The 15,781-nt window shown below is 37.3% G+C and overlaps 1 protein-coding gene across 1 annotated transcript in view; it reads left to right on the top strand.

Annotated features, from left to right (window-relative positions):
- Positions 1-6,140: 6,140 nt before the first annotated feature.
- The window catches only part of emilin3b (elastin microfibril interfacer 3b), a gene marked incomplete at both ends in the record, with an annotated part of 38,965 nt that continues 29,324 nt past the window's right edge, over positions 6,141-15,781 (top strand). The window contains one exon of the mRNA XM_079802167.1: positions 6,141-6,301. Coding sequence (XP_079658293.1) covers positions 6,141-6,301 — 161 coding nt within the window. The remainder of the gene's footprint in view (positions 6,302-15,781) is intronic.

The raw sequence follows: 15,781 nt of genomic DNA, 5'->3' as shown, positions 1-15,781 counted from the left end.
ATATATTTTAAGATATGCTTTCAGTTAAAACAGTCTTTTCTATTAATAGATTAAGTAATCAATAAATTGTTATTAGTTAAATGTGTCATATTGTATTAATTCCTTTCACCTTCAGAACTGCCTTACTTCTACGTGGCATTGATTCAACAAGGTGCTGAAAGCATTCTTTAGAAATGTCGGCCCATATTGATAGGAGAGCATCTTGCAGATGATGGAGATTTGTGGGATGCACATCCAGGGCACGAAGCTCCCGCTCCACCACATCCCAAAGATGCTCTATTGGGTTGAGATCTGGTGACTGTGGGGGCCATTTTAGTTCAGTGAACTCATTGTCATGTTCAAGAAACCAATTTGAAATGATTCGTGCATTATCCTGCTGGAAGTAGCCATCAGAGGATGGGGACATGGGGGTCATAAAGGGATGGACATGGTCAGAAACAATGCTCAGGTAGGCCGTGGCATTTAAACGATGCCCAATTGGCACTAAGGGGCCTAAAGTGTGCCAAGAAAACATCCCCCACACCATTACACCACCACCACCAGCCTGCACAGTGGTAACAAGGCATGATGGATCCATGTTCTCATTCTGTTTACGCCAAATTCTGACTCTACCATCTGAATGTCTCAACAGAAATCGAGACTCATCAGACCAGGCAACATTTTTCCAGTCTTCAACTGTCCAATTTTGGTGAGCTTGTGCAAATTGTAGCCTCTTTTTCCTATTTGTAGTGGAGATGAGTGGTACCCGGTGGGGTCTTCTGCTGTTGTAGCCCATCCGCCTCAAGGTTGTGCGTGTTGTGGCTTCACAAATGCTTTGCTGAATACCTCGGATGTAACGAGTGGTTATTTCAGTCAAAGTTGCTCTTCTATCAGCTTGAATCAGTCGGCCCATTCTCCTCTGACCTCTAGCATCAACAAGGCATTTTCGCCCACAGGACTGCCACATACTGGATGTTTTTCCCTTTTCACACCATTCTTTGTAAACCCTAGAAATGGTTGTGCGTGAAAATCCCAGTAACTGAGCACCAACAACCATGCCACGCTCAAAATTGCTTAAATCACCTTTCTTTCCCATTCTGACATTCAGTTTGGAGTTCAGGAGATTGTCTTGACCAGGACCACACCCCTAAATGCATTGAAGCAACTGCCATGTGATTGGTTGATTAGATAATTGCATTAATGAGAAATTGAACAGGTGTTCCTAATAATCCTTTAGGTGAGTGTATATACTAATAATGTAAATTCATGTTAATTACTACAATGTTTGAAGCCATGCATTTCAACTTCCAGTTGTCTGCTTTAATTAATCATTAGCGATTTGTAAAGGTGAATTTACATTATTAGTATATATATAAAATTATTAGGGAATTAATACATGATGACACATTTAATTTATAGCAATTCATATATTACTTAATCTATTAATCATATAGAATGTTCATTAGTTGCTGATGCTGTAATCAGTAATAAATGGTTTAGTTCTTCATGAATCATAGATTAACTCATGATTATCTGTGCATTAGTTAAGCATGAATTAATGCATTTTAGTGCACCCGTATTGTGAAGTGTTACCCAGTTTTTTTTTTTAAATATACTTTTAATATAATATATATATTAAGGATGCAACAATACAGTTAGTCCACGGTTCAATACATACCTCGGTTTTTAACCACGGTTTTCCGTTCGGTTTGGTTCTGATGGCTCGTCACATAATTTTTTTGCTATTCTATTCTTAGGTGACAGGAACAGCAAGAGGTTAAAGAGAAAAAAGACTTTATTTTATTGCAATTCTCTTTCTTTCTTTTACTTAAAATAATCGAAAAACCTTACTTAAACTTAAAACTTTACTTAAACTTAAAAACCCCTGTACACATTCCTAGTGTATTGGATAATATAAAATAAATATATATATAAAGATTTACACTGGCAGCTCAGAGCTGTACAGCAGCATTTAAGTATGAAATTGAATGAATGAATGTAAAAATAAAACACTACATAGACTTCACTATAAAATATACACTGATTCTTATTAAAGCTACTGTATTAGTTTTTCAGTCAAGAGCAGTGAGTGATTTTCTCTTTGTCTTTTGTTGTTGTCATCGAGAAATGAATACAGGTTTGAAACAATATTAGAGTGAGTAAATAATGACAATTTTAGAGGTGAACTGTCCCTTTAAGGACAGTGTGTTCACTATAGGCTGCGCTGCTGTCAATTTAAGACCTGCACGCATCTAATATACAGACACGATTGCGATTTTACTTTCACTTTAGACATAACCGACTGTGTTTATGTTAACCTTGTGTGTATTTGACAGTATTAGCGCAGTAAGACGAATACTTAGTCCAGTAATCACGTGTTTGACAGGCGTTTAGTGCGCGCGCTCTGAAAAGCGCATGTTAAAACCGTGCATAAGCACGCGAATGAAATGTTTAACCGGCAAGGCTTTAAAACGCATGCAAATAATGAACTTTGGTGATTGTGAATAACTCTAGTGTTCCGTGAGTATAACTCTACCACTAACGTGTGATGTGAATGTATGTCGCGTTGTTCAGTAGTGGGATGGAGGCAAATGATAGAATTTGTAGAAAAATAATTAATTAAATGCGAAACCGAAAAAAACGCAATTCACAAGCGCGTATTGAACCGTGAATGCCGTACTGAACGGTTCAATATTATATTGAGAATTGTGGCATTCCTAATATATATATATATACATCAACTCAAGTTCCATAATATCTTCCTTCAACTTTCTGATAACAATTAGTTCTGTTGTTTTCTGATTGATTATGAACTCAACTTTTCACATCAAGTTTGTCATCAATATGTGTCAGTAAAACCAATGAGTAAAACATTCTAGCAAGAAACTTTCTGCAAATAAGACTGCTTGGCGCTCTTTGCTTTAGATAATTATGTGTGAATGAAAAACAAACATGACATTGTAAATATGATCTCCTGACACCTATGAGAGAAGTGCTTTTCCTCAGGGTTTAGTAAACATTGAGCAGCTGTTATTGGATGAGGAAATACTCCTGATCCGGTAACATACCATCTTAAATAGTCTGTCATGCCCCACAATGACCTAAAACTACCTCAGCAGTTGGTTGGACACTGATTGATCGATGGAGACCAGCTCCAAATCCTGTCCTCGTGAATGTGTTTATGTAATTATACTGACCAAAGCAGCTCTGGCTGTTGAGTTTTGTCTTTTAGCTGTTTTAAAACAACACAAAATCAAATAATCTTTATTTCCTTTCTTAATTAAATGGATTGTTCACCCAAAAAGGAATTGCTCACCCTCAAGTTGTTTCAAACCTGTATACATTTCTTTGTTCTGCTGTGCACAGAGGAAGATATTTGGAAGAATGTTTGAAACCAAGCAGATCTCCCCACGTGCATCAATGAGCCTGGGCCGCCCATGACCCTGTGGCCGGTTCTCCACTGGTCCTTCCTTGGAGCACTTTTGATAGAGACTGACCACTGCAGACCGGGAACACCCCACAAGAGCTGCAGTTTTGGAGATGCTCTGACCCAGTCGTCTAGCCATCACAATTTGGCCCTTGTCAAACTCACTCAAATCCTTACGCTTGCCCATTTTTCCTGCTTCTAACACATCAACTTAGCACACTTTATACAACCCCAAATCAGAAAAAGTTGGGACAGTTTGGAAAACGCAAAAAAAAAAAAAGAAGTGATTTCTAAATTTACTTTGACTTGTATTTCATTGCAGACAATATGAACACAAAATATTTCATGTTTTGTCTGGTCAACTTCATGTCATTTGTAAATATGCATCCTTTCCTGTCATTCAGACCTGCAACACATTTCAAAAAAAGTTGGGACAGTAAAGCATTTACCACTTTGTAATGTTGCCATTCCTTTTCACAACACTTAAAAGACGTTTAGGGACTGAAGACACCAAGTGATGAAGTGTTTCAGGTGTAATTTTGTCCCATTCTTCCTGCAAACTAGTCTTAAGGTGGGCAACAGTACGGGGTCTTCGTTGTCCACACATTCTCTATTGGAGACAGGTCGGGACTGCAGGCCAGTCAAGTACCCGAACCCTCTTCCTCCGCAGCCAGGACTTTGTAATGTGTGCAGAATGTGGTTTTGCATTGTCTTGTTGAAATATGCATGGACGTCCCTCGAAAAGATGTCTTCTTGAAGGCAGCATATTATGCTCCGAAATCTCTATGTACTTTTCAGCATTAATGGTGCCTTCACAGAAGTGCAAGTTACATTTGCCAAGGGCACTGACACGACCCCATACCATGACAGACCCTGGCTTTTGGACTTGTTGCTGGTAACAGTCTGGATGATCCTTTTCTTCTTTGGTCCGGAGCACACGGCGTCCATTCCTCCCAAAAAATACCTGAAATACTGATTCATCTGACCACAGTACACGTTTCCACTGTGTGATGGTCCATCCCAGATGCCTCCGAGCCCAGAGAAGTCGACGGCGCTTCTGGACACTGTTAACATAGGGCTTCCTTTTGGCACAGTACAGTTTTAACTGGCATTTGTGGACGTAACTACGTATTGTGGTACTTGACAAAGGTTTGCCAAAGTAGTCCTGAGCCCATGTGGTGATATCGCTTCTAGATGAATGACGATTCTTGATGCAGTGCCGCCTGAGGGATCGGAGATCACGGTTGTTCAGCTTAGGCTTGCGCCCTTGTCCTTTACGCACTGAAATTCCTCCAGATTCCTTGAATCTTTTAATAATGTTAAGCACTGTTGAATGTGAAATATCCAAATCTCTTCCTATCTTTCTCTGAGGAACATTGTTTTTAAACATTTCAATAATTTTCTCACGTATTTGTTGGCAAACTGCCGATCCTCGGCCCATCTTTGCTCCTAAAGGATTAGACCTTTCTTGGATGCTGCTTTTGTACCAAATCATAATTACAATCACCTGTTGACATCACCTGTTTCAAATCACATCATTATTTAACCATTTCACCTCATTACTAGCCCTAAATTGCTCCTGTCCCAACTTTTTTTGAAATGTGTTGCAGGTCTGAATGACAGGAAAGGATGCATATTTACAAATGACATGAAGTTGACCAGACAAAACATGAAATATTTTGTGTTCATATTGTCTGCAATGAAATACAAGTCAAAGTAAATTTAGAAATCACTTCTTTTTTTTATTTATTTGCGTTTTCCATACTGTCCCAACTTTTTCTGATTTGGGGTTGTACACAATTCAAGTCTTCCCTTATAATATATCAAAAGTCTATGACAACATGTAGATTTAAGTTAGTCATATTAGATTCAGTGACAAGGAGAAAAGAGAAAAGCATAAAGTTGCATGAAAACATTTGCTCTCTGAAAAAGTGATGCGGCGATGGAGCCTGCTTGCATTTTACTGCAGAAATTGAGGAAAATCACAGAGCAAAAGAAATAGATTTATTGCTGCAGGCACGTGAGAAGGTTATGGGCTGAGGTCAATGAAGGGGGGTGGATTTGGCACAGAGGAACCCAAGGAAAATATTCCTAATCCCAGCGTGCTTTTACACTAGAGCCACAGATTAAAGCTGCACTGAAATAAACGGGCACATTTTTCTAAATGCGCTCTTGTTTTTGAGCAGTTTCTGTCTTGAGAGAAACATAAAGTGAACGGGTTCACCCCTGCTGTCGCCTGCTGGGTCTCATTTCAGGCAGGAGTTTGGGGAGGGATATGCAAATGCCTGCGTCCCGACCGCGGCCCCCTCAGAGCTGCAGCTGCAGGGCCGACTGTTGACAGAGGGATCCGAGCGCTCGCAGCGACTCCTGCTTTAGTATTCTGCTACTGCTGCCCTGTCTTTCCTTTTCACTTTCTCCTCTGTCTGCCTGTCTCTCTCACTGGTGTGAGCGGTGAAGTGGGCAGGATGGTGCCAGAACAGCAGATGTTTCGACTGCAGCACTGCTTGCCCGCCAACAACTGAAGTCAGTGCTTACTGAGAAACCTTGTGGGACTCAGCAAGGAAAACAAGCAACACTTCACAACCTCCGGACTCTGCAGCCCAGCTTACTTTGCTTCCCCCCCCCGTCTGCTTATCCTCCCCAACTTTTGCTTTCTACACACGTTCTCTGTGTTCCTCCACTTTATGGCTTTTTCTGCAAGTGTTTTTGTCAACTTTTGCTCTGCTGCTTAAAGATGAGGGGGATTTTCACGTGCGGGGGTCTTCTGTTAGTCACATTGCTACTGACTTCAGTGGATGCCAAAGGAACTCTCTATGGAAGTCCATACAGATACAGTCTACACAAGTCTGGGACCGTCCCGCAATACAACCCTGGAAGACCAATGGGTCATCATAAGTAAGTAAACAGAAACGCTAGATGTCTTTGTGTTTGTGTGTGTGCGCAGCACAGAAGCCCAATTTATCAAGCATTAGTCTATATGGGTGTGTGTGTGTGCAAGAAATGAAATGTCAAGCAGTGACAGGACAGCAGCGTCTTGCAGTTTCACATGCTTCATCTGCAACATTTTCTGATTATTTTTAACTATTGTACACTTGTAGTTTTGGAGCTCAAATTCATTGAGAGGTTACATCTAATGTTTGTAGTTACAAAAATGTATTTGTCTATTAGTGAACTGAAAAAAAGACTTTTAATGAACACTTAAGGCTTAAAATGAACACTTTTCTTTTTCATATCAATTTTAACAACAACAAAGTGGTCACACTTTACGTTGGGTGGCCTTAACTACTATATACTAATAATAAATACCTACATGACGATGGATTTACTAACTACACTTCCCACATTCCCAAATTCCCACATTTATTGCTAATGAGTTTGAGGTTTGGTTAGGTTAAGGAGTAAATGTAGGATTAGGTTTTGGGGTGAGGGTTGTTACAGTTACGGGTAAAGTTAATGGTGTAATCACAAATGTTAATTACATGTAATTAAAGTCCTTAATTTGAATTACAATGCACTAACATGTACAGTATGCACATACGTTAATTATATCAAATGGTTAAGCACATAGCAGTTAAGGCCACCTAGTTTGACCAATTTTTTGCCAATTACTCAAATTTTGTATCTCGAGAATGAAATACCTCCAAACATTGATGATGCATCCATTCTCAAGGCTTCCTTAATGTTTAATTCGTAGCTTCTGAAACTGTTTTGTGTCATCATTCCAGATATTTGGAATGATCCCTAAAGAAATAGTACACTTGATGTATACAGTATACTGTTGCGGTGCTTAAATTGTAAATTAAGATCCAAAATCCGGATCCAAAACAGCAATTAAAAGGCGCTGTGCCCGACACTGATCATACAACTTCAGTTTTTCCCAAAACATACAACGGCGTCACTAAACAGTGATAGCACAACTAAAGCACATTTCACAAGTTTCTGCACGGCCCTGACTAAAGCCAAGTGTATTATTCTGTTGCATATATAGCGATGTTGAAAAATGAAAATATTTTTGCTTGTATTTTTGACATTCTGGTGATATGAACTTATTTTTAATATAATAATTTGTGAGGTATATACACACTCCAAATTTTCCGATGCTCACTGCGCTCAAAACAATAACCAGTAAGCACCAACCAATGAGAATGATTTTGAACTATCCTATTATGCCCCTTTTTACAAGATGTAAAATAAGTCTCTGATGTCCTCAGAGTGTGTATGGGAAGTTTTAGCTCAAAATACCCCACAGAATATTTTATAGCATGTTAAAATTGTCACTTTTTGGGCAATTTTTGTGTGTGTCCCTTTAAATGCAAATGAGCTGCTGCTTTCTAGAAGAGGGCGGAGCTTCAAGAGCTCATGTTAGCAGCTCTGATTACCTCACGCAGACACAAACTGAAAATATCAGAAACTGTTCAGCCTTTTATGTTCAAACCGGAGCCGGACAATGATGGAGAGACTCAAGAAGAAGTGACAACATGTAGAATGAGACAGGACGTTTCTGAAGGGTTAGTTGATGAATTTATGCAGCTGATGCGGAGTTAACTATCGTCAAGTCATCGATTAGCATATTCATTCTGCTGCATGAAGAGAGTACAGGTGTAGTTTAGTTAAATTACAGTTATGACTTATGTTGTCATCTTGCAGAGGTGGAAAGAGTAACAAAATATTCTACTCAAGTAAAAGTACTATTACTTATGAAATTTTACTTAAGTAGAAGTTAAAGTACTTGTCTAAAAATGTACTCAAGAAAAAGTAAAAAGTAGTTCATTTAAAATGTACTCAGAGTAAAAGTTACTGAGTTACTTTTTTTAACAGCGGGGTGGGGAATCTCCCGTGTAGGGTTGTGGTAGAATGAGATTTTCACAATATGAAAACAGTTTCACAGCATCACGGTATTAATTATTTAATAAATAAACTGTATTATTAAACTATGGTTATTATTATCACCAGTTAAAATGGCATTAAATTAATGAAAACTGATTTTTTTTTTTTTTTTGGTTGAACAAATGCTTTATTATAACAAACTTGAAACCATTTTTTTTTTATTAAAATTTCAATAAAACATGTCTAATGAACTAAATAAATTATTATGAATTAGATTAACAACTTTAAGAATAATAGAGTCCTAAGAAATTTGTCTTTTTATGATTTAATACAAATACATTACCAAAACGGTGGTAATCAAATACTTATCCTTTCATTTTTGGGGCAAAGCGCTGCTGTTTTACTAAATTAAACTATGGATTTAAAAATATATTCTTAAATAATGTTTAAATTATGTAATATTATTATTGTTGTTATTATTATTTTGACAAGTATTCTATAGGCCTACAATAGTAATATATTTCTGTCACAATTTCCTCTAGTTAAACCGTTTATTTTGACGGGTTTTAGTGAGGACCTATTTCAGGGAGGATCTGTTTCAGAGTGTATTTGATAATGGCTTTTAATCAAATAAAATGATGAAAATGTTCATTAGGGGGTCTCAGATCAGCTCTGGAAATGTTCATACTGTATGTTCATGCCCAAATATGTTTTTTGAGACGTTAAACACCACAAGCATCGCGAGGCTACTTAAGCGTGTAGGCTAGTAGATGAAACGGCGCTGCTCATTCACACAGAGACAGAACAAGCAGATCATATTCATATAGCAGTGTTTTGAGCTTTAATATTCACAGACCATGTCGCGATTTGATTTATTGTAAGCTCTACTGTCTATGTATTCATTCATCCATCAGTTTGCGTGTGTTACGTGACATCTGCGTTATAATGTAATTCCGGGATTCCCTCTGCATCACAGAAAACATTCAGCCTTAAGTTATAAACGTACCTTTATCCGCACAGAGCGATGGTGTTCCCGAACATGTTCTATGTGTTTCCTCCTTTGCATCAACATTTTTTTGCTAATTTGATATCCTCCGGGAGAACACCCATTTTTTGTCTATATCCAAAGTTTTTCCATACTATCCAGGGGTTCACGACGGCGTTTCGTTTTCAGCTGGGTCTGACGTCTGTCTTGTCCGTCCGTCTCCATCTTTTTGTGATTTTTGCGTTCGTTCTCCCGCCTTCAATTCAATGCAGTCGTTTCCGGATCGCGTTTTTCCCCCCTTTGTATTATTTATTTTTACTCAGTAACGGATGTGGTTTAAAATGTAGCGAAGTACATATACTTCATACAAAACATACTTAAGTAAAAGTAAAATTACAGATTTTTAAAACTACTTAAAAAAGGCAGAAAAACGACTCAATTAGTGACGCGAGTAAATGTAATACATTACTTTCCACCTCTGTCATCTCGCTTTATGACATGCTATTGCATTTGTGTTCGTACTGTATTGCAGTAAATCAGTCCTTCCAGAAAAATGCGGCTTTTTTTTGTGATTGTTGCGGGCAAAAATCCTTGATTATGCGGCACGTTTTCTTAAAAAAATGCGATGAAAAATGCGGGATATTTATGCAATTTTATGCGATAAAATTGCGGGAACTTGCAAAAACTGCGGTTTGATGAGAAAGAGAAAAAAAGCACTACATCACAGAAAGTGCTGGAATATTTAAGTTCTCATCTTGTTTTATTGAAGACCTTAATAATGGCTCAAATTTACAAAACATTTAGTCAATCAAGTTCTGTAGCTTTACAAAAGGAATATGCTACAACTTCTGAAAAAATTAATAAATAACTTCCTGTTTTACAGATGTCGCTATACAAAACAGACATTTGAGTGCTTCCAATGCACAAAGTGCAATCTCTTAAAGGGTTAGTTCACCTAAAAATGAAAATTCTGTCATTAATGACTTCCCTTTATGTTGTTGGACACAAATTAAGATATTTTAGTTGAATTCCGATGGCTCAGAGAGGCCTCCATTGGCACAATGTACACTCTCAAGACCCATAAAAGGTAGCCTACTATGCGGAATATGCGGACTTTGGCTGATTATGCGTTAAATCACGCGATCGCATAATCGCGTTTTTCTGGAGGGACTGGTAAATGTGAAAAGACGGATGAGCTTGAGCGACTCTCAAATGTGCTCGACTACAACAACTCTTCCTCTTCTCAACATGGCCTTTGTTGCGTGTGCCTGGGGGCGGGGTTTATGTAAATTTTAGGGTTAGTGATGTCACTTAGGGCGTTGTAGTCCCTACCAGTCGTTTGTTGTAGTCCTTAAAAAGCGATTTCTTTCAAAGAAAATATCTCTCTTTGCTCTGAACTTAGAGCGTTGTAACTTTTCAGATGTTGTTTATGCTCAAACAGCAACACTACACACTAAATAAAGTTGAAAAAGTAAAATAATAATCAAACACCCCTTTAAGAAAGCTGATTGGTTAAAATATATTTGTTCGGGTCAATAGCAAAACATACTCTCCAAATGAATCTGCATAAACTCGCACTCGCTCTGTTCCACACATGCGAGCACACAGTCACCATGTAGTGCACTTGTTAATGCTGGATTGTTTAAAACAAATACCGGAACATAAAATGTAACATTTTCCAGAACAGGATCGGGCTCAAATTAAGCCTGGTCTGAGTCAGTATAAATGTCCTAAAATCAATACTGATGTTTTGTTCCAAACGTTGCTCTGGAGCAATTTGAATCCGACTGAAAGATAAGCAGTTGGCATGTTGAGAAAATTCCCATCAAAGACCTGTTGGCATCTAGGAATTCTGAAATGCCAGTGGTATCAAATGCAGATCGCAAATGTTGGCAGTGATGCTGCATCTGCCTCATCTGTCCTCAATGACCCATGTTCTGAGCACTTTCTGCTACCACACACACCATTTGTGTATCTGAACATGTTTATCTTGATCACTCGGGTAAATCACAAACCTGTAAATCTCCAATCTAACTCTGTTTCTAGTGAGCTACCCTCTAAAATGTAAGTTATTATGGAAATAATAATCTTTAAAAGAATACATACTGAATGTCATGTTTTCATACACTTAATTGCATATTATTTACAATTAAATGAACATTTATTATAGGTGATTTTAAATGTAATTAGTTGAACTTAGGAATGCTTTTCAACCCACTTAAGGAGGACTTCAGTACATATTTATGTATAAGTATATAAGTTCATAGTAACTTGTATTTTGAGATATGGTAAAGTGTACTGCCGAATCAAGCATTGAAGCGTTCTATCGGAAGTTGCATGGTATGTCATGTCTGTATAATTACAAATATAATGATAAAGTTATAATTAATACATTTTGGGCTGGTTTCACAGAAAGGTCTTAGATTAAGCCAGGATTAGGCCTTAGTTCAATTAGGATATTTAAGTAGCTTTTATAAACCTGCCTTATAAAAATCATTACTGGTGTGTATCTTGAGACAAAACAACGGCACTGATATCTTTTAAGATTTATCAGTGCAAGTTTCTTTAAATTAAAACAGCTCAAACATGCATTTTAGTCTGGGACTATATCTTAAGCCTTGTCTGTGAAACTGGGGAATAAACTATATTAGTAGTAATATATTACTATATTACTATAAATGTAATATCAAACAACATACACTACGATTAAAATTATTCTTAAAAAGTTCTTTACATACACTCTAAAAAGAGATGTGTTAAAAAACAACACACTGAGTGTGTTGATGGTATTTTGACACATGTTGTGTAGATATAACACACAATGTGTGTTAAATGTTACTCTGGATGAACAGCAGTGGGTGTTTTGGCATCCAATCACATCATGCCTCTTTTTCAATGTCTTTTTCAAATGCTTTCTCCGCTTTTCACTTGTTATCACTGACCAGACTGACTTTATTTCTGTCAGACAGAAGCTCTTATTGAGATTAAACGGATTTGGTGTTGATGATTCAGTGAATGTTTCATCTGAAGTCACCAGAATCGTGATTAGTGGCTCCTTTATTTGAGCTCTTGACCCTTGACTCTTTCACATCAGTTTTTCTGTGTGCTGTGAATGAATGTTTATTAAACACATTTGAAGCAGCAGAACTAACCATGAGAAAACAATGATCAGATGATAATGTTATCATCGCATACATTAGCTGAGTTCAGGAAAGAATTTGATAACTGAAACTTTACTGTAAAAATTATTTTGTGCTGTTAATAATTATTTTATGATATTGATGTCATCATCTGCACATTTGATTTTAGATACACAGTGCACATAAGATCTTCTAATCTATGGTATCACACAGGCACACACACATATCAAGAATCAGCTCATGAATCTCAATAATGGTGACAAACCAAAAGCTTCATCCCGCAATGCATTCTGGGAGTCACCATAGTACAAAACTCATCCATGACTCCCAGCATGCACTGCAGGATGAAGCGTTTGTCACCATTGTTGTGATTCATGATCTGATTCTTGATGTGTGTGTTTGACGAGTATCTGCTGCGGCTCTAAACTTTCTGAAAACATTGAATTTATATTTTTTTAAGAATTCATTCTGCACTGCTGGACATCATGGACTAACTTCACAAAACTTTAATAGCTAACAGCACACAAATAAAGTAAATGTAAACCATCCATTTAATCATAAACTGGATCAGATCTTGAGATTATGACTTGATCAAGAAACTTCTGATCGTGTTTTCTTTCATGCCATAACAAACATATTTGATTAAAATGCAGTTACAGCAGAAAGAGAAGAATTAAAAGACAAGTAAAGGGTCAAGAGCTCAAATAAAGGAGCCACTGATCACGATTCTGGAGACTTCAGATGAAACATTCAATGAACCATCAACATCTAAACCTCTGTTCATCTCAATAAGAGCTGGTGTGTGTAGATTCATGATGTCTAAAACATCCAGGTAATACAATAAACAGTCAAACACACTTTATTAAACGTCAATGGACTAAACACAAGTTAACAATACGTGTCAGTGTTCATCCAAACACGAAGTATCTCTGGCAAATACACACATACAGTCACATGTTGTGTAACTATAACACATTATTGTGTAAAAGGTTTCAACACACTTCTGTGTAAGAGGAATAACACATTAGTAGAGTTACAGGTAACACGGAGATGTGTTAAAGAAAATGACACAGGTTGTGTGTTAAATTATACGCAACATGTGTTGTCCCTGAGCACACACACTACATGTGTTAACATCTACACAACATGTGTTGTCCCTGAGCACACACACTACATGTGTTAAAATCTACACAACATGTGTTAAAATCTACACAACATGTGTTGTCCCTGAGCACACACACTACATGTGTTAAAATCTACACAACATGTGTTGTCCCTGAGCACACACACTACATGTGTTAAAATCTACACAACATGTGTTAAAATCTACACAACATGTGTTGTCCCTGAGCACACACACTACATGTGTTAAAATCTACACAACATGTGTTGTCCCTGAGCACACACACTACATGTGTTAAAACTGACACAACATGTGTCAATTTTTAACACATCTGGTTGTGTTGTTCTCAACACATCATATTATAAAGCGCGACACACACCATCATTGTGCATTGTATGCAGTGTTTATGTTCTCAAACAAACAGGCCTGAGTAATTAAAGTTATTTATATAGAATGTTTTATCAGTTGCTACAATTTAATTTAATTCAAAGCGCAAACTCTGTCAACTGTTATCTCTTCAAGATCTTTTCTCAAAAGCGGCATCGATGTGGTGTTGAAGTGTGAATAATTGAGTTTATAGAGTCATAGAGTTTGAAACATTGTACTTTGTGTGCACATGCGTTCTGTACTCGACTATTGATTAAATGCTTAATAATTTAGTTTCACTTTATTTTTAAAATTACATCTGAGTATGTGATTACCTGACACAATTAGTGTGTTAAAATGACTTACACATTTATCGTGTTAAATTTGACACAACATGTGTTGTCCCTGAGCACACTCACTACATGTGTTAAAACTAACACAACATGTGTCATTTTTAACACATCTCTTTTTAGAGTGTATGCTTTAGTATCTTACTTAACATTACAACAAGTGCAATAAGTGTTTATTTAAACACATTGATTTAAAATGTACTTTAAGTTACAACTTTAAACTTCTGCCATTATTATAAAGTGCACTTTTACTGAAGTGTACCTGTATAAGTGTTTTAAGAAACATTAATGAAATCGTGCTCTCTTAAGTACACTTAAGTGGACTTTTATTTATTGACAACATGTAGATTTAAGCCTTTTAAGCCTGCAAGGACAGTTTGTGTCTTAAATATGCTTTTAAGATGCACATTCAATACATTTAGGCACACTTCTTTTTCACAAGGGAATATTTGACCTGACTAAGAAAACTCATCAGAGAAGCTCATAAGGTTCACACTAATGCCCACCACAGCACGCTGAGAATGCAATGTGCACCTGAGTTGCATTATCCAATGCATTCTGACTCATTTTGTGTTAAATTGAGCATTGAGTATGTCTCAGACGTTAATCTCGGTCTGTCTGTTGGGGAACCACAGAGCCCTGTGCCATGCCCTATACCCCGTCCAGTTTGTATCTCGTCTTCTCTTTTGTATGAAAGCTTGTTTATGCCTCTGAATAAAAAAAGAAAAAAGGTAATTGCGTTTTTTTTTATCCCACAAGTTTACTTCTTGCAATTGCGAGTTTATATCACACAATTCTGACTTTATAACTCGCAATATGAGTCATACTCTGTTGGTTTCTCGACCTAATATATTTACAAATGACAAGTACTGTGAAAATATAGGTATCGGTAACTCGTGACAAGTTTACAATTTGTGATTGTGAGTGAGTTCTGTGAGGACGTGAATGCTTTTTACAAGTTGGAATCTTATGATTACAGCAATTTACTCCTCCACCAATGCACGCCATTAATGACTTGGTTCATTAAACTAACGGCAGGGGTGCGTCCGGTTTTTCAATCGTGTCAAGATTTCTACAGTGATGCGTCATACTACTGTGGTTAAGCAATGAGTTATGGGAAACACACCCCTGTTTAGTGTCCACCTGTGAGCACACACACTTATTTGTTACTGTACTCAGTGAGCCTGTCTTACACAAATCAGATTGGGGACATGCGGTGGTAGACGTTACACTATATTGCCAAAAGTTTTGGGACGTCTGCCTTTACATGCACAAGAACTTTAAAGGGCACCTATTATGCCCCTTTTTACTAGATGTAATTTAAGTGTCAGGTGTCCCTAGAGTGTGTCTGTGAAGCTTCAGATAAAATTCCTAACCGATCATTTAATATACCATTTTGAAAATGCCAATTTTTGGGTTTGAGAAAAATGAGCTGTTTTGTGTGTGTCTCCTTTAAATGCAAATGAGCTCTTGCCCCCCACCCCAGGGGGTGGAGCCTTCACAGCTCATGAATAATTTCTCGCTAGAAATAACATCAGAAGTGAAAAATGTTGGTCAAAAACGTATTTCCACACAAACTGACCA

The sequence above is a fragment of the Gobio gobio genome (assembly GCF_949357685.1).
Source record: "Gobio gobio genome assembly, chromosome: 21".
Classification (NCBI taxonomy): Eukaryota; Metazoa; Chordata; class Actinopteri; order Cypriniformes; family Gobionidae; genus Gobio; species Gobio gobio.
Note: the sequence above shows the minus strand (reverse complement) of the source record. Positions and strands in the feature narration are given on the sequence as shown.